Source organism: Scyliorhinus canicula, chromosome 1 (assembly GCF_902713615.1).
Source record: "Scyliorhinus canicula chromosome 1, sScyCan1.1, whole genome shotgun sequence".
NCBI classification, from domain to species: Eukaryota; Metazoa; Chordata; class Chondrichthyes; order Carcharhiniformes; family Scyliorhinidae; genus Scyliorhinus; species Scyliorhinus canicula.
The window spans coordinates 309,810,217-309,829,440 of NC_052146.1; the positions used below are offsets into that span (position 1 = coordinate 309,810,217).

Consider the following 19,224-nt stretch of genomic DNA (forward strand, 5'->3'; position numbering starts at 1 on the left):
CCCCCCAGCCGTCACCGCTCCCCCCAGCTGTCACCGCTCCCCCCAGCTGTCACCGCCCCCCCCCCCCCCCCCCCCCCAGCTGTCACCGTTCTCTCCAGCTGTCACCGCTCCCCCCCCCCCCCCCCCCCACCGGCCAGCAGAATGGCTCCCGCCCGACTGTGGCGATGTTGGACACAGTCCGCAGCCGCCATGCCGGCTTCACCAAAACTGAGAGCACACGGGATCCCCGCCGTCAGGAACTCGGCCCATCGGGGGCGGAGCTTCGGGGGAGGGCCTTCAGATAACCTCCTGAGGCCGTCCCAACGGCGTGCGGCGTGCTCACCGATGATGCTGTATTGGAGGGAGCGGAGAATCCGAAAACTGGCGCCGCCCCCAATTCGGTCGGAAACAGGGATTCTCCGCTGGATCGCCGATTATGGTATCGGCGTCGGACACTGGAGAATCCCAGCCAAGGTTTGGGGAGCCAGGAGGTGGGTTTCTCGCTGCTGAATTCACAGTATCTGATCTGCTCCGGTAGCCACAGTATTTATATCCCTGATTCAGTTCAGTTTCTGGTCAATGGGAACCCCCAGGATGTTGATAGTGGGGGATTCAGCAATGATAATGCCATTGACTGTAACGGGGCGATGGTTAGATTCTCTCTTGTTGGAGATGGTCATTGACCGGCACTTGTGTGGTATAAATGTAACTTGCCACTTGTCAGTCCAAGCCTGGATATTGTCCAGGTCTTGCTGCATTTGGACATGGACTGCATGGGCTCATTGTGCTGAATGATCTGTTTCTGGGCCTTATATTCAACACAACATTCTGAAATCAGACGTACACTGCACACTTGGATCTTCAAATCAGAGTCTAGTAGAAAACAACTGAAACATCAAAAATAAACCAGAAAACTATGGACTGAGAATGAGGAGGCCTAAAAACTGAACTTTACTGTAATAAACACCATCTCGAATTTCTTACATTTCCACACAAACCTCCTCTATCCTATTGACCATCTGACCACACTTCTGGTGTCAGTAATCCCACACCCTCCCGTTCTCATGTCCGATCTCTTCCCACTCAATGAATCATTTGGATGCAGTCATGCCAGGTCACTCAGTTACTCTCAGCCTCAACTGGCAGTGATCAAGGAGACAAAATTAGGAGCAAGAAAGGATGGCCTGGCAGATTATTTTTGAGCTAAACCAGAATAGAATGTGGAATGAAGTGTAGAGAGTGTGGGGGACAGGCACCAGCTGGGGGTTAATGTGCAGAAATCATTGAAAGTGGCAGGACAGGTGGAGAGAGCAGTTACTGAAGCCCAGGAGAAACCTTTTCACACAGCGAATGGTTGGAATCCGGAATGTTCTGTCTGAGAGTGTGGTGAAGACAGATTCACACAGCGAGTGGTTCGGATCTGGAATGTACTGTATGAGAGTGTGGTGGAGACAGATTCACATAGCGAGTGGTTAGGATCCGGAATGTTCTGTCTGAGAGTGTGGTGGAGACAGATTCACACAGCGAGTGGTTAGGATTCGAATGTTCTGTCTGAGAGTGTGGTGGAGGCAGATTCACACAGCGACTGGTTGGAATCCGGAATGTTCTGTCTGAGACCGTGGTGGAGGCAGATTCACATAGCGAGTGGTTAGGATCGGGAATGTTCTGTCTGAGAGTGTGGTGGAGGCAGATTCACACAGCGAGTGGTTAGGATCCGGAATGTTCTGTATGAGAGTGTGGTGGAGGAAGGATTCACACAGCGAGTGGTTAGGATCCGGAATGTTCTGTATGAGAGTGTGGTGGAGGCAGATTCACACAGCGAGTGGTTAGGATCCGGAATGTTCTGTCTGAGAGTGTGGTGGAGGCAGATTCACACAGCGAGTGGTTAGGATCCGGAATGTTCTGTCTGAGAATGTGGTGGAGGCAGATTCACACAGCGAGTGGTTAGGATCCGGAATGTTCTATCTGAGAGTGTGGTGGAGACAGATTTACACAGCGAGTGGTTAGGACCCGGAATGTTCTGTCTGTGAGTGTGGTGGAGGCAGATTCACATAGCGAGTGGTTAGGATCCGGAATGTTCTGTCTGAGACCGTGGTGGAGGCAGATTCACACAGCGAGTGGTTAGGATCCGGAATGTTCTGTCTGAGAGTGTGGTGGAGGCAGATTCACACAGCGAGTGGTTAGGATCCGGAATGTTCTGTCTGTGAGTGTGGTGGAGGCAGAGCCACACAGCGAGGGGTTAGGATCCGGAATGTTCTGTCTGAGAGTGTGGTGGAGGCAGATTCACACAGCGAGGGGTTAGGATCCGGAATGTTCTGTCTGTGAGTGAGGTGGAGGCAGATTCACACAGCGAGTGGTTAGGATCCGGAATGTACTGTCTGAGAGTGTGGTGGAGGCAGATTCACACAGCGAGTGGTTAGGATCCGGAATGTTCTGTCTGTGAGTGTGGTGGAGGCAGAGCCACACAGCGAGGGGTTAGGATCCGGAATGTTCTGTCTGAGAGTGTGGTGGAGGCAGATTCACACAGCGAGGGGTTAGGATCCGGAATGTTCTGTCTGTGAGTGAGGTGGAGGCAGATTCACACAGCGAGTGGTGAGGATCTGGAATGTTCTGTCTGATTTTATGGGCCAGGTCTCAGAAACTCCAAAGTATATTATGAAGTCCACCTGACCTACAACCTTTCTGTTGAATTTGACAAGGTTGAGCACAACAGCCTTCCTTCAGTTGTGATTCATCAGTTTTCCTCGACACTTTAATCAAAACAAGCTTTATTCTAAGAACTTAGTTAACATATATATATAAACACACAGCAAGAGTTTTTGATAATATTTATCAATTACAAACATAAAGACACAACACAGCTACAGTAATCTATGTATAACACTGAATGAATTCCCCCTTAACTGTTCCAATTCAAAAACAAAATCCAATAAACCAAAAACCATTTTCATGAGCACTTTGCATTCTCACTTGAATAAGACTGGCTTTTCCTGAGATTCTGACCCCGTCTCACCTGCAGTTTTATACCCCTTCTGGAAAGCTGGCTATATCTTTCAAATTACCAAAGGGATGGGAACAAAGGGAGATAGTTTGGTGAGAAGCTGGCAGTTCAGCCTGGGGAAATGGAAAAAGATGGTGGGTAGAATTGGGGATGTGGGAAGAATGTGAGTATAAGGAGTTGAGCTATGAAATAATGACACTATTTTGATCATGTTCCTAATCGTCCTTATGCTCCTGGCCTCGGAATGGTGTCATATCGAAGGATAATTTCTGAAGTTCAGGAGCCGGGAGCTTGTCTATTGCCTGTTCAAACAAAATTAAAAATAGATTAGTTTCCAAAACTAAAGCTGCAGCCAACGTGAGAATAAAGGATAATTTCAGCTCCTCTGAGGAGTTTGTCCAGATTGTAACTCTGTTCTTAATGACGGGGAAACTCCCAGACTCCATCTCCAGCCTGCACAGAGTGAGCTGATCCCAGATGGAATGACAGTCGGGGCTACAGTTGGTCTGAACACCGAGTGGATATGAAAGGAAAATTGTTCAGTATTCCCACTCCATACACTGGGAATCATGGCTGGAAATGTATGTGTACATGTTATTGAATATCTGTGTGTCAGTATATGTGAACGTGTACACGTGTCTGTGTGTCTGTGTACATTTGGGAATGTGTGTCTGTCTGTAGATATTTCGGTCTATCTTTGTACCTGTGAATATGTGTGTATCGATTGGTTATATATGATGGACAAATTTGAAGTAATGCATTTTGGAAGGTCTGATACAGGTGGAATAACACAGTAAATGGCAGAGCCCTTCAGAGTATTGACAGGCAGAGGGATCTGGCCGTACAGGTCCACAGGTCACTGAAAGTGGCAGCACAGGTGGATCGGGTAGTCAAGAAGGCAAACGGCCTGCTTGCCTTGATCTGTCACGGCATTGAGTATAAGAAATGGCAAGTCATGCTGCAGCTGTACAGAACCTTAGTTCGGCCGCATTTCGAATATTGTGAACAATTCTGGTCAGCACACTACCAGAAGGATGTGGGTGCTTTGGAGAGAGTACAGAAGAGGTTTACCAGGTCTGGCCTGGAGGGTATTGAACTTGATGATCAGCAATGATCAGAATGAATGTGGGAGCAGGCTCGAAGGGCCGAATGGCCTCCTCCTGCTTCTATTTTCTATGTTTCTATGTATTAGTTATGTGGGGAGGTTGGATAAACTCTGATTGTTTTGATTGGAATGACGGAGGCTGAGGGGCGACCTGACAGAGATTTATAAAATGATGAGTAGCATGGAGAGAGTGGATCATGAGAGGCTTTTTCCCAGGGTGAAAAATTCACTTACCCAGGGTCATAGGTTCGAGGGGCAAAGTTTAGAGGAGATGTTCGAGGCAGGTTTTTTACACAGAGTGTGGTGGGTGCCTGGAATGCTCTGCGGGAGGAGGTGGTGGAAGGAGATACTATAGCGACGTTTGAGAGGCATCTTGACAATTACATGAATAGGATGTGAATAGAACAGAGAACATACAGTGCAGAAGGAGGCCATTCGGAGGAAACCAGAGCACGCGGAGGAAACCCACGCAAACACGGGGAGAATGTGCAGACTCCACACAGCCAGTGAATAGAGGGATACGGACCCCGGAAGTGCAGAAGGTTTTAGTTCAGTCAGGCATCACAATCTGTGCAGGCTTGGAGGGCCGAAGGGCCTGTTCCTGTGCTGTACTTTTCTGTGTTCTTTATACACACAACATGAAATATATTACCACATGAGGATAATAATGGTCCATTGTCAGACTGGATTCCCTGCTCTCTATCGATTCTCTGCAGTGTTGCTGAAATGGGTCCATTTTGAGTCAGGCTTTCCCAGTTTCACCATTTATACAAAAAGTGACAGAATTCACCTGCTTTCCCTGACCCTCTGTTCAGTGTAATAGAAACATACCTTTAATCTCACTGTACACAGACGAAGTTGGTTGCTGTAATGCCTGAGGGAAAATAGAGACATGTTAGAAATTTTGATCGTGTCACACGTGCACAATGAGAGGTTTATTTGGAAATGTTCTACATTCTAATGATAGCTGTTTATGGGCAAAAGGAGTGCGGTAACTGTTGAAATTCTATTAGGTGATGTCTGGCAGGACCAGTACTACAGGTTCGTTAGTAGACCCTGCCTGCTGGCTCCGCCCAAGAGGCGGAGTATAAATATGTGTGTTCTCCATGCTGCAGCCATTTTGCCAGCTGCTGTGGGAGGCCACATATCTTAGAGCAATAAAGCCTCAGTTGTATCCAACTCAAATATTTGCATCAATTTATTGCTCTAAGATTTTCGAAAGATGGTCCTCCATATGAAAAATGAAAATTGCTTATTGTCGCGATTAGGCTTCAATGAAGTTACTGTGAAAAGCCCCTAGTCACCACATTCCGGCGCCTGTTCGGGGAGGCTGTTACGGGAATATCAAACCGGATCGCCTGCAGCTGGATCCGCATTCAAGCGACGCCAAAACGGACTCTCAACATTGGCTAGCTTGTTTCGAGGCGTACATCAACTCCGCGTCCACCCCTGTCTCGGAGGCTCAGGAGATACAGATCCTGCCCTCAAGGTTGAACTCCAGCGTCATTCCGCTAATCCTGGACATGCCGAACTATGCCGAAGCCATGCCGCTTCTCAAGGAGAATTACGCTTAAATCCCACTGATCCGGGATTGTGACTGTCAGGCCGTTACGGCCACTGAACATTCAAATCTCCTTATGTGGGACGCGTTTGTTACAGGGATTGGGTCGGACCTCATACGCCAGCGACTGTTAGAGGGGCCCACGCTCGTCCTAGTGGAGACCAAGAAACTGGCGTTCTCCATGACGGTCACCTCGTGCAACGTTCAGGCCTACACACCCAGCCACGCGGCCCACCCCTCCTACACATCGTGGGCCCCACAGACGGCTGCCCCAGCGGGGGCCTTACCCAGCGGGGGCCTTACCCAGCGGGGGGCCCTTACCCAGCGGGGCCGTTACCCAGCGGGGGCCTTACCCAGCGGGCCCTTACCCAGCGGGGCCCTTACCCAGCGGGGGCCTTACCCAGCGGAGCCCTTACCCAGCGGGGCCCTTACCCAGCGGGGGCCTTACCCAGCGGGGGCCTTACCCAGCGGGGGCCTTACCCAGCGGGTCCTTACCCTGCGGGGCCCATACCCAGCGGGGCCTTACACAGCGGGGGCTTTACCCAGCGGAGGCCTTACCCAGCGGGGGCCTTACCCAGCGGGACCCTTACCCAGCGGGGGCCTTACCCAGCGGGGGCCTTACCCAGCGGGACCCTTACCCAGCGGGGGCCTTACCCAGCGGGGGCCTTACCCAGCGGCGCCCTTACCCAGAGGGGGGGGCATTACCCAGCAGGGCCCTTACCCAGCGGGGCCCTTACCCAGCGGGACCCTTACCCAGCGGGGCCTTACCCAGCGGGGCCCTTACCCAGCGGGGGCCTTACCCAGCGGGGCCTTACCCAGCGGGGGCCTTACCCAGCGGGACCCTTACCCTTACCCAGCCAATACGTCTGCGCCACGCACCAGTCAGCAAACCACGGGGTCGCCGATGTTATTTTTTGCAGCCAAGACACCCCCACCAACGGTGCCCGGCCCACGCTGCCCTTTGTAAGGCTTGCGGCAAGAAGGGGCACTTTGCCGCGGTGTGCCAGGCCTGTCCAGCCGGAACTATCAACCCCACCCCCCTCGTTATGGACAATGGGCGCCGCCATCTTCACCTCCCCGGACCAAGCGTGGCCAGTGGGCGCCGCCATCTTCCCCTCCGAGCAACACGTGCGGCCCATGGGCACTGCCAGCGTTCCAGGATCGGGGCCCCCCGGGCTCCCCATCATCTGACACCAGCGACGACCGCCTACGACTCGCCTCAGTGACCATCGAGCAGCCTCGTCCGCACAAGCTGGTCACCGCATCGACCAGCGTTAAAGTCAACGGGCACGTGACCTCTTGCCTGCTGGACTCCAGGAGCACGGAGAGCTTCATCCACCCGGTTACGGTAAGGAGCTTCTCCCTCGCGGTACACCCCGCCAATCAAAGAATCCCCCTGGCCTCCAGATCCCATTCCGTGGCGATCCGCAGTTACTGTACGGTCACACTCAAGGTCCAGGGCGTAGAATTCAGCGGCTTCCGTCTCTACATCCTCCCTAACCTCTACGCTGCCCTACTGCGAGGCCTGGAGTTCCAGTGCAACCTCCAGAGCCTAACCCTGAAATTCGGCAGGCCCCTACCACCCCTCACAGTGTGCGGCCTCGCGACCCTAAAGGTCGATCCACGTTCCCTCTTCGCATATCTAACCTCAGATTGCAAACCCGTTGCCACTTGGAGCAGATGGTACAGCACCCAGGACAGGATCTTCATCAGGTCCGAGGTCCAGCGGCTGCTTTGGGAAGGTATCATCTAGGCCAGCAACAGCCCCTGGAGAGCCCAAGTGGTAGTAGTTAAAACTGGGGAGAAACACAGAATGGTCATGGACTACAGCCAGACCATCAATCGGTACACGCAGCTCGACGCGTACCCCCTCCCTCGCTATGTCTGATATGGTCAATCAGATTGCACAGTACCGGGTCTTCTCAACTGTAGATCTCAAATCCACCTACCACCAGCTCCCCATTTGGAAATTGGACCGTCCATACACTGCCTTTGAGGCAGATGGCCGCCTCTATCACTTCCTCAGGGTTCCCTTCGGCGTCACCAACGGGGTCTCAGTCTTCCAAAGGGAGATGGACCGAATGGTCGACAGTACGGTTTGCAGGCCACCTTCCTATACCGAGACAACATCACCATCTGCGGCCATGATCAGCAGGGCCACAATGCCAACCTTGCCAAATTTCTCCACACCGCCACTCTCCTCACCTACTACAAGGAGAAGTGCGTGTTTAGTGCGACCCGCTTAGCCATACTCGGCTATGTGGTCCAGAACGGAGTTCTGGGGCCCGATCCCGACCGCATGCGCCCCCTCATGGAGCTCCCCATCCCCCACCGACTCAAGGCCCTCAAACGCTGCCTGGAGGTCTTTTCGTACTACGCTCAGTGAGTCCCAAACTATCCGGACAAGACCCGCCCACTCATGCAGTCCACCCATTTTCCCCTGATGGCCGAGACACAACGGGCCTTCGCCCGTATCAGAGCCGGTATTGCCAAGGCCAGGATGCACGCAGTAAACGAGACACTGCCCTTTCAAGTAGAGTGCGACGCATCAGACGTCGCCGTGGCCGCCACCGTCAATCAGGCAGGCAGACCCTGCCCTGGCCGCCACCCTCAATCAGGCAGGCAGACCCTGCCCTGGCCGCCACCCTCAATCAGGCAGGCAGACCCTGCCCTGGCCGCCACCCTCAATCAGGCAGGCAGACCCTGCCCTGGCCGCCACCCTCAATCAGGCAGGCAGACCCTGCCCTGGCCGCCACCGTCAATCAGGCAGGCAGACCCTGCCCTGGCCGCCACCCTCAATCAGGCAGGTAGACCCGTGGCATTCTTTTCCCACACCCTTCATGCCTCAGAAATTCGACACTCATCCATCAAGAAAGAGGCCCAAGCTATCATTGAAGCTGTGCGGCATTGGAGGCATTACCTGGCTGGCAGGAGATTCACTCTCCTCACTGACCAACGGTTGGTAGCCTTCATGTTCAATAACACACAGCAAGGCAAGATCAAGAATGATAAGATCTTGAGGTGGAGTATTGAGCTCGCCACCTACAATTACGAGATTTTGTATCGCCCCGGTGAGCTCAATGAGCCCCCAGACGCCCTATCCCGAGGTACATGTGCCAGCGCACAAGTAGACCGACTCCTGACCCTGCACGACAGCCTTTGTCACTCGGGAGTCACATGGTTGGACAATATCATAAAGGCCCGCAATCTGCCCTACCCCCTCGAGGAAGTACGGACAATTACCAGGGACTGCCATGTCTGTGCGGAGTGCAAGCCGCAATTCTACAGGCCGGACCGTGCGTACCTGGTGAAGGCCTCCCGCCCCATTGAACGCCTGAGCATGGATTTCAAAGGGCCCCTCCCCTCCACCAACCGTAACACATATTTTCTCAGTGTGGTCGATGAGTACTCCAGATTCCCCTTCGCCATCCCATGCCCCGATATGATGTCTGCCATTGTCATCAAAGCCCTCAACACAATCTTCGCTCTGTTCGGTTTCCCGGCCTACATCCACAGTGACAGGGGATCCTCCTTTATGAGTGATGAGCTGTGTCAGTTCCTGCTCAGCGGGGGTATCGCCTCCAGCAGGACGACCAGCTACAACCCCCGGGGAAACGGACAGGTAGAGAGGGAGAACGGGACGGTATGGAGGGCCATCCAAGTGGCCCTACAGTCCAGGAACCTCCCAGCCTCCCGCTGGCAGGAGGTCCTCCCTGATGCACGGCACTCCATTCGGTCACTACTCTGCACCGTCACTAACAACACACCCCATGAACGTCTTTTTCCTTCCCCAGGAAGTCCACATCCGGGGTGTCGCTCCAGACTTGGCTTGCAGTTCCAGGAACCGTCTTGCTCCGTAGGCACGTCCGACTCCACAAGGCGGACCCGTTGGTGGAAAGGGTACAGTTGCTCAATGCAAACCCCCAGTATGCCTACGTGGCGTACCCCGACGGCCGGCAGGATACTGTCTGCCTCAGGGACCTGGCACCAGCAGGTTCAACACCCCCCCACCCCCCCAGCCCTGCACCAATCTACCCTCCCCCAGCCCTCCCAGCAGCAACCCCTCCCAGGGCCATCCGTAGTCCCCTGCCCCACGCCCGAGGATGAAGAAGATTTTGGCACGCTCCCGGAGACACCGGACATCGGATCAGCATCGCATCTCCGACACCACTACGTCGCTCACAGCGGCATATCAAGGCCCCGGACCGGTTAAACCTCTAACTGGTCCACTGAACTTCAAAAGACATTTTTTTTTCTCCCTCTGTCAAAGATTATAAATGTAAATGTAAAAAGAAAACCATTTGTTGTACATCGTTCTCCACCACCCCCACCGGACTCAATTTTAACAGGGGGTGAATGTGGTAAACGACTGTTACACTTCTATCAGGTGATGTATGGCAGGATCTGTACTACAGGTTCATTAGCAGTCCCTGCCTGCTGGCTCCGCCCAGTAGGCGGAGTATAAATATGTGTGTCCTCCATGCTGCAGCCGTTTCGCCAGCTGCTGTGGGAGGCCACACATCTTAGAACAATAAAGCCTCAGTTGTACCCAACTCAAGTCTTTGTGCAATTGATCGAGCATTAAGGAATTTATTTTACTATATGTCGAAGGAGGAAACTTTGATCATGTGGTGAATGTTGATCACCAGACATATCCCTGTTTGTTGCAGTGAGAGATATTTACCGTGTACGTTGGGTCAGAATCTGCTGGAGAATCTTTCAAATTCTGAAACAAAATGTAAATAGTGAAGATTGGGTTTAGTAGCTGTTGTGAAAATGAGAGTTTACTAAAACCTGATTATAATGTGTCAGGAATTATAGTCTGGAAAGGTTTATATTTCCATGACGGTGTCCGATTTCTGACACAGTTGAATTCAGCAGGAGGTAAAGTACATTACACTCAGAATCTTTCACACAATCTTTCCAGTGCAGAAAGAGGCCCCTCGGCCCATCAGGTCTGTACTGGCCCTCTGGAAGAACATTAGACTGAGACCCACACCCCTGCCTTATCCCCAGAACATTGCACATTCTCACATTCCAGATAACAATCCAATTCCCTTTTGAATATCTCGATTTCACCTCCCTCCACCACCCTCACAGGAAGTTCATTCAACCTCTGGCTCACTTCTTCTCCTTTTGCTCATTATTGTGAATGTGTGCCCTCGAGTTCTTGATGTACATTTGAATGGGAACAGTTTCTCCTGTACGAATGTATTATCTCCATATTTATTGATGAAAGAAAGTTGTGTGGGAGGGTGAGCTGTGAGGAGGATGCAGAGATGCTTCAGCAGGATTTGGACAGGCTGAGTGAGTGGGCACATGCATGGCAGATGCAGTATAATGTGGATAAATGTGAGGCTATCCACTTCAGTAGCAAAAATAGGAAGTCAAATATAATTTGAATGGATATAAATTGGGAAAGGTGGATAATCAGCGAGACCTGGGTGTCCTCGTGCATCAGTCGCTGAAAGTAAGCGCGCAGGTACAGCCGGCAGTAAAGAAGGCAAATGGTCGGCTGGCCTTCATAGCCAGAGGATTTAAATACAGGAATAGAGATGTTTTACTGGAATTGTATGGAGAATTGGTGAGGCCACACCTCGAGTATTTTTCTGCAGTTTTGCTGTCCGTATCTGAGGAAAGATGTTCTTGTGGGTATAGAAATCAGGGAGAAGGAGTGCAATATAATTAAAGAGATTACTGCAGACAGAGAGGAGGTTCTGAGTGGTGTGGCAGGCTCTAAAGTAGATAATTCTCCAGGTAGAAGGACTTTGATAAATGTAGAAGGACTTACAAGAGAGGGATCTTGGTAAACGGCAGGACCCTGGGAAGCACCGAGTTTCAGAGGCAATTTGGTGTGCATGTACACCCATCCCTTAATGTAGCAGTGTAGGTGGATACAGTGGTTAAGAAGGCCTCTGTATACTTGCCTTTATTGTCACAATATGTGGATTTGGTAATGAACATCAAGGGTCAATGGAATGTTCCGACTCTCGTCACAAAATGGAGGTTTAGAGCAACCATATAAATACCACATTCCTCCTTGACTTCAGAGATAGAGTGAGAGAGTGTGGAAGGAAGTCAGTCGTGGTAGATGTGAGATTAGTTTAGCTGATAGCACAGTTTAGTCTTGTAGTGTATTCTTTACTTCTCTAATTCCTCAGCAAATGTTTGAATCTGATTATGTGTAGTGTAATAAATTAGCTTTGTTTGTTAAACACTGCTGGCTGTTCTTTGTCAACACCACAGCCTTCAAAGAACAAAGAAGAACAAAGAACAAAACAGCACAGGAACAGGCCCTTCGGCCCTCCAAGCCTGCGCCGACCATGGTACCTGTCTAAACTAAAACCGCCTGCACATACGGAGTTTGTATCCTTCCATTCCCACCCTATTCATATATTTCTCCAGATTCCCCTTAAATGCCGCTATTGTACCTGCTCCCACCACCTCCCCAGGCAGCGCTTTCCATATATTTACCACCCTCTGTGTAAAAAACCTGCCTCGCACATCTGTTCTAAACTTTTTCCCACGTATTTTAAACCTATGCCCCCTAGTACCTGACTCTCCTACCCTGGGAAAGAGCATCTAACTATCCACTCTGTCCATGCCACTCATAATCTTGTAGACCTCTATCAGGTCGCCACTCAACCTCCATCATTCCAGTGAGAACAGACTGAGTTTATCTAACCTCTCCTCATAGCTAATGCCCTCCATACCAGGCAACATCCTAGTAAACCGCTTCTGTACCCTCTCCAAAGCATCCACATCCTTATGACAGTGTGGCGACCAGAATTGTCCACAATATTCCAAATGAGGTCTAACTGAGGTCCTGTACAGCTGCAACATCATTTTCCATTTTTTATATTCGGAAACCGGAGCACCCGGATGAAACCCACGCACACACGGAGAGAACATGCCGACTCCGCAAAGACAGTGACCCAACCTGGGAATCGAACCTGGGACCTTCGAGCTGTGAAGCAATTTTGCTAACCACTATGCTACCGTGCTGCCCTGTATACAAGGATTACTGTCAAGGCCCCAGCAATTTGCTCCCTTGCCTCCCTCAGTATTCTGGGGTCGATCCCATCAGGCCCTGGGGATTTATCTACTTTAATGCTTTTTAAGATGCCCAACACCTCCTCTTTATTAATATCAACATGACTCAGAATATCTACACTCACTTCCCAATACTTCTCATTCCCCAAATCCTTCTCTTTGTGAATACTGAAGGAAAGTATTAATTTAGTATCTCTCCCATTTCCTCTGGTTCCATACATAGATTCCCTCCAATATCATTGAATGGACCAACCCTTTCTCTGGCTACCCTCTTGCTCTTTACATATGTTGAAAACACCTTGGGATTTTCCTTCACCATCCTGAAGAACAATACAAAGAACACAACACCGTCAATACAATACTTGGGACCAATCAGATCCCAGAAAGAGGAAACTTTAATCATGTGGTGAATGTTGATCACCAGACATATCCCTGTTTGTTGCAGTGAGAGATATTTACCGTGTACGTTGGGTCAGAATCTGCTGGAGAATCTTCCAAATTCTGAAACAAAATGTAAACAGTGAAGATTGGGTTTAGCAGCTGTTGCGAAAATGGGAATTTACTAAAACCTGATTATAATATATCAGGGATTATAGTCTGGAAAGGTTTATATTTCCATGACGGTGCCCGATTTCTGACACAGTTGAATTCAGCAGGAGGTAAAGTACATTACACTCAGAATCTTTCACACAATCTTTCCAGTGCAGAAAGAGGCCCCTCGGCCCATCAGGTCTGTACTGGCCCTCTGGAAGAACATTAGACTGAGACCCACACCCCTGCCTTATCCCCGGAACCTTGCACATTCTCACTTTCCAGATAACAATCCAATTCCCTTTTGAATATCTCGATTTCACCTCCCTCCACCACCCTCACAGGAAGTTCATTCAACCTCTGGCTCACTTCTTCTCCTTTTGCTCATTGTTGTGAATGTGTGCCCTCGAGTTCTTGATGTACGTTTGAGTGGGAACAGTTTCTCCTGTACGAAATGTATTATCTCCATATTTATTGATGAAAGAAAGTTGGGTCAACCTTTTTTTTTTAGAATTTACAGTGCAGAAGGAGGCCATTCAGCCCATCGAGTCTGCACTGGCTCTTGGAAAGAGCACCCGACCCTATCCCCATAACCCAGTAACCCCACCCAACACTAAGGGCAATTTTGGACACTAAGGGCAATTTATCATGGCCAATCCACCTAACCTGCACATCTTTGGACTGTGGGAGGAAACCAGAGCACCCGGAGGAAACCCACGCACACACGGGGAGGATGTGCAGACTCCGCACAGGCAGTGACCCAAGCCGGAATTGAACCTGGGACCCTGGAGCTGTGAAGCGATTGTGCTATCCACAATGCTACCGTGCTGCCCTACAATGCTACCGTGCTGCCCTTGGCTGCCTCTGGCTCACCTCGTCTCCTTTTGCTCTGGGGCACTAACAATTGCACACAAAGACTCGAGACATATACAATCGAGGCTGTATTGCTGTGTGATGCTATTCCTCCTGCGGCAGCTGTTGAATAGGATCTCAGTGGCTCACACACATATTTATACACAAGCTCCCTGTAGGCGGAGCTAGCCGGCAGGGGCTTACTGGAGGAACCTGTATTACAGGTACAGCCATACATCCCCCTACTGCAAGTATTCATATCTACAGTGGTTATATCACCACATGCTCATTATTGTGAATGTGTGCCCTCTAGTTCTTGATGTACGTTTGAGTGGGAACAATTTCTCCTGTACCTACCCTGTCCGTTCAGAATGTCCAATTCACCTAATAAGCACGTCTTTTGGGTCTTGTGGGAGGAAACCGGAGCACCCGATGGAAACCCACGCAGACTCGGGGAGAACGTGCGGACTCCACACATACAGTGACCCAAGTTAGGAATCGAACCGGACTTCCTGTGAGGCAATTGTGCTAACCACTGTGCTACCGTGCCGCCCACATGAGGCCCTCATTTCCCTTTCACACATTCCCAATTCCCGCTGGGATACAATGGGAGGGAGAGAGCCTTCCCTATACTGAGGATGCATTGTGGGTGGCAGTAGAGTTCCCTGAGAGACGAAGAGGTCCAGCACTGCCCACCAGAAGAGAGAATTACAGATGAGTCTTTCCAACCTTTTCCCAATCCCTCCCAATGAGTGTTGCCGAGGAATATGGAGATAGTTGGGATCAGATCTCCTGCTCTCTCTCTGAATGTCACTGAGTGATGGTCCAATCACATGGATTGTATTCATTGAGAAAATGCAATGTTGGTGTGTGCAGAGGAAATGGATCTGAAATCACAAACTGACATTGACACCAGCTCCCCCGGTGGGCCCTTTGCTGTTACACAAAGACAGACAGTAAGAAACAGCCAATCTCACCCATCGGGATCCTGTCCAACGAGGGTATCTGTCACCTGCAGCCTGGCTCTGATCACCAGCTCTCCCTGATGAAGCTGTGAAATAAATGGTCAAAATCACCATGAAACCAGTGTTATATTGTTGACAACATTACCCTGAATGTTAAACACTTCTGAAAGCAAAGGTTAGAAAAATGATTGGAACATCAGCCTGATGGGAACAGGAGGAGGCCATTCTGCCCCATCTGCCCGTTCCACCCATTTAATGAGATCATGGTTTATCTGTCACCTAACTCCATATCTCTGGCTATTCACCACATCCATTGGATCACAAAAATCTCTGAGGCCCGATCTAACGGAAAGTTTCTCAGTGTGATTTGTGGTGGGTTTTGGTGGGAGTTTCTCCCTGGCTCTGTCAGTGAGTTCCCCACCGCTATCTAACCCACGGTTAGGGTGGGATTTACCGGCTGGTCACACCGCCGGGATATTCCAGTCCCACGCTAGCGCATGGGTTTCCCGGCGATGAGGCCGGCATCACACCCTTCATACCCCCCCTCCAGCCTCCTTTCATGGGCATGGCCCCACTCAGGCCCTGACCCTGGGCAGTGCCACCCGGCCATCCTGAGAGTGCTCCTGCCGGCTTGTCTTTGCCACCCGAGCACCTTGACAGTGCCAGCTTGGCAGAGATAAGGTGCCAATCAGTCAGTCCCAAAGTGCCCACATTCCAGGGGAAGGGCCAGGGGGGGCACCCTGCACTATTCCTGGCCACCCAGGGATCTCCAATGGCCAAGGAGCCCCCCCCCCCCCCCACTCCCGCTGGATGCATTCCACCTGGTCCATGTTTGTACCGAATCAGTACCGATTGGTGCCCGGCTAAGGCCTCCCTGGGGAGACCAGTAGATCCTGAGAGGCTGGGAGATCACGGGTGAGGACTGTCAAGTCAGTTTAAAACTGACTTAAACCTGCACATTGTGGGAGAGATTCTGGTCGTGCCACCTCACAGGACTTGTGTAGATCCCACGAGGCGTAGTGGCGGCTGGTAAGCCCTAGGGAGGCCTCAGCCGACATCTACCGGCCACCTCACACTCCCGGCTGGGAGCGATGTGGCTGATCGATCACACCCTTCATCTCAGATTTAAAGTTAATAATTGATCTCGCATCAATTGGATTTCTCAAAGTGCGTTCCAAACTTCACCCTTGGTGGAGAGATGTGAGGCTGAATGACCACCAAAAATGGCAAAGGATGCTGGGAGAATTGGCCAAGTATAAGGACAAGCTGGCTGCAGTTTAAATAAACATTGATGAGAAAGCTGCAGCCTAGACATCGCAATGCACAGGAAATAGGCCATCTTCAGGCCATCCCGGGGACAGTCGAACTGCCCAGTCAATCCCGCTTGTTTACCGGAAACAGCGGCACCTACACTCCTTATTTGGAAAGGCCTACGTGCCCCCAATACCTGCAGGCATGGCCGATCAATGCTCATCCCCGAAATCAGTGAGACAGCCCCTGATTGGACTTAACCAATCAGGGTGATCGAACCATGAACAATTGATTGGCAATGACCCAGAGACCATCCAAAAGGGCACAGAATGGAAAGAAGAGCCGAGACAGAGCATCAGACCAGACCCAGGACCGAACATCGAGGACTCCAGGAGGCAGCACACAGATAAAGGACAATATCTGTTTGCTACTTGCTAGTCTCTCTGAAGTTAAGTTAAGGTCTAGTATGAACTTTTAGTACTTCTGTTCTTTAGAATAACTTGTGTTCATGATGTGATTGATTAACTGTGGCAGTGTGTGAATGTGAATAAAGACTACTTGATTTAACAAATTGACTCGCAGTCATTGTCCACCATAAGTGGGTTAAAGACACACTGCGTTAGCAACAGATTTGGTGACTCTGGTGGGATATGGACAAGAAATAACTTTGTGGCTCCGATATCGATTGCAACAAAATCTAATATTCCTGTAAATTTAGTCTGAGCCTGAATTAAGGCAGCAGACGCCCCACGTGATGGACAGGACTTCAAGTCAATCAAAGCCAGTGGAAGGTCTATATTGAAATCTTATTTAAAACGCAAAACCCAAAGGTGTGTACTCCGTATCGGACAAATAGCTGATGTTTCTCGGGAAATTGGTATTAATTGCATGTGTTACTTACTGAGAGGGCAGGGTAAACTAGTCAGTTTACATTAGAACTCAGAGGGATTAGGACCGGAACATAGTCTCAAAGCCGTACCCGCAGTCCGATCCACTCCCTACCCCTTGTCCTTGAGAATGACAGGAGATAGCGCTCAGGTAGAGAATTGTCCCATACGGGAAGAGAAAATACGAGGACATAAAGAACAAAGGGTGGCCCCAGAATTTTGTTCAAATACCGAGACAGGTCCCGGAGCCTTAGGACAGAAGCACTGGGATGATTTGACGAAGGCTGGGTGAAAGGGAGCAGCCAAATACAAGAAGGCGATGGCCATCGTCTGCTGCTTAGCGCAGTTAGTAGGAACTGAACGGGATTTAAAAACCGTTCGTGAGCAATTAGAAAAATCAAATCAGTTGCAGGAGGAGAAGGAGGAAGAAATGAGAAACCTCCAGAAGGAACAGGAGGAAGAGATCAGGAATGTAAAAGACAAAAAGGAGGAAGACATGAAAAAGCTGGAGGAGGAAAAGGAGAAAGAAATAAAGAAGCTAAAAGAGGAAAGGGAGGAAGAGGTGAGGAAGTTAAAGGAGGGAAAAGAGGAGGAGATACAGACTAAAAGAACAGCAGCAGGTGAGGATGCAGCAAACAAAAGCAGACAAGGACAGAGAAATAGGTGAATTGACACGGGCCAATCAGGGAGCTTAGTACATTTGGGTAGTTGTCAGGCCCAATGGGAGAAAGCCGACCAAAACGCCCAACGTGCTGTCTTGGCTATAGATGAAGCTGAGAACACGGTGACATGCTGAGAGACCAAGTACACCAATCTGCAGGCAGCAATTGTCATGTGAGGATCCCTTTAAGAGAAAGGTGTTTTATCAAATAACTGCAGTGATGTCATTGTGCGGGTGGAGCTGGGCTGTGGCTCTGAGTTTTTTGGTTTTGTTTTCAGTTGGGAGCTGCATTCAAACAAAGATGGTGTATTTTTGGTCTCACTCTCTGCATGCTACATAATGTCTCCAGACCACTTGATAACTTCAAAGTAATACATGTTTTCTGTAAGGAATTCAAACCTACTGTTTGGAAGAAAAAGGGTGTTTGGCTCATGGATGTTGTTAATAAAGTTATTAAGGGTTACATATAGAGTACTGTGTCTTTAAGGGGTATTTGCACTGGTAGTTGATAAGATGTTCAATGTGTGTTTATAAAACGTTAACTGTATTCACAGAATAAACATAATTTTGTTTAAAAATACTTAAGCTCTCTGTTGCGTCACACCTGTAGAGTGGGCCCTTGTGTTCCCCATATCCAAAATCTATTAAAAGTTGTAGGTCACGTGAACTCAATGATATACTTTGGTGTTCTCTAAACCCTGTTGCATTGCACAATAAAAGCACTCCATCAAGCCAGTAAAGAGCAGAGACAAGCAACCGCTGAGAGACCTCAGGCCAAGTGTGATTGCTGCTCAATAAAACAGGCAGGCCTGGCTTTGGAGACCAGTTTAAATAAGGTGGTTTTCCAACCACTCCAAGCCTCATGGCTTCTTTTAAAAAAGCACCCTCAGAGTAGATATTGTGGTGATATTATGGCTGTGTTGTAATTCACCGACTGACCACTAGGAGTCTCATTAGTGTATAAGTAAATGTTAGAGTCAGGTGACTTCAGACTGACTGGAGAGCTGGAAGAAAGAGGTTGCTTGTTCATGATCAGAATGTTAGTCATTTGTTTTGTACATAGTGACCCAGAATTAATGTTAATAAATCGTTTGTAGCTTTAGGTCCAAGTGACCTTGTCATATAATCAGGTCATCTGACAAGAACATTACAGATATTTTACTTTAATTGGATAAACTTCCTGTGCACACGCAAACATTTCAACCTGCAAATTCGGAGGAGGCCACTCAGCCCCTCGAGCCTGCTCCAATATTCAATAATATCATGGCTGATCCGATCGTAACCTCAACCGCACATTCCTGCCGACCCCCGATAACCTTTCTCCTGCTGACCCTGATAACCTTTCTCCTGCCGACCCCGATAACCTTTCTCCTGCTGA

At 49.9% G+C, this 19,224-nt stretch overlaps 2 protein-coding genes across 2 annotated transcripts in view; both read right to left on the reverse strand.

Annotated features, from left to right (window-relative positions):
• LOC119965474 (polymeric immunoglobulin receptor-like) overlaps positions 1 to 19,224 on the reverse strand; it is a 610,457-nt gene that overhangs the window by 225,829 nt on the left and 365,404 nt on the right. The gene's annotated exons all lie outside the window — the stretch shown is intronic.
• LOC119976723 overlaps positions 2,784 to 19,224 on the reverse strand; it is a 277,796-nt gene continuing 261,355 nt past the window's right edge. The window contains exons 6-10 of the mRNA XM_038817454.1: positions 15,060 to 15,133; positions 13,159 to 13,200; positions 10,331 to 10,372; positions 4,917 to 4,959; positions 2,784 to 3,282 (exon numbers count right to left, since the gene is read on the reverse strand). Coding sequence (XP_038673382.1) covers positions 3,257 to 3,282; positions 4,917 to 4,959; positions 10,331 to 10,372; positions 13,159 to 13,200; positions 15,060 to 15,133 — 227 coding nt within the window. The 3' untranslated portion in view covers positions 2,784 to 3,256. The remainder of the gene's footprint in view (positions 3,283 to 4,916; positions 4,960 to 10,330; positions 10,373 to 13,158; positions 13,201 to 15,059; positions 15,134 to 19,224) is intronic.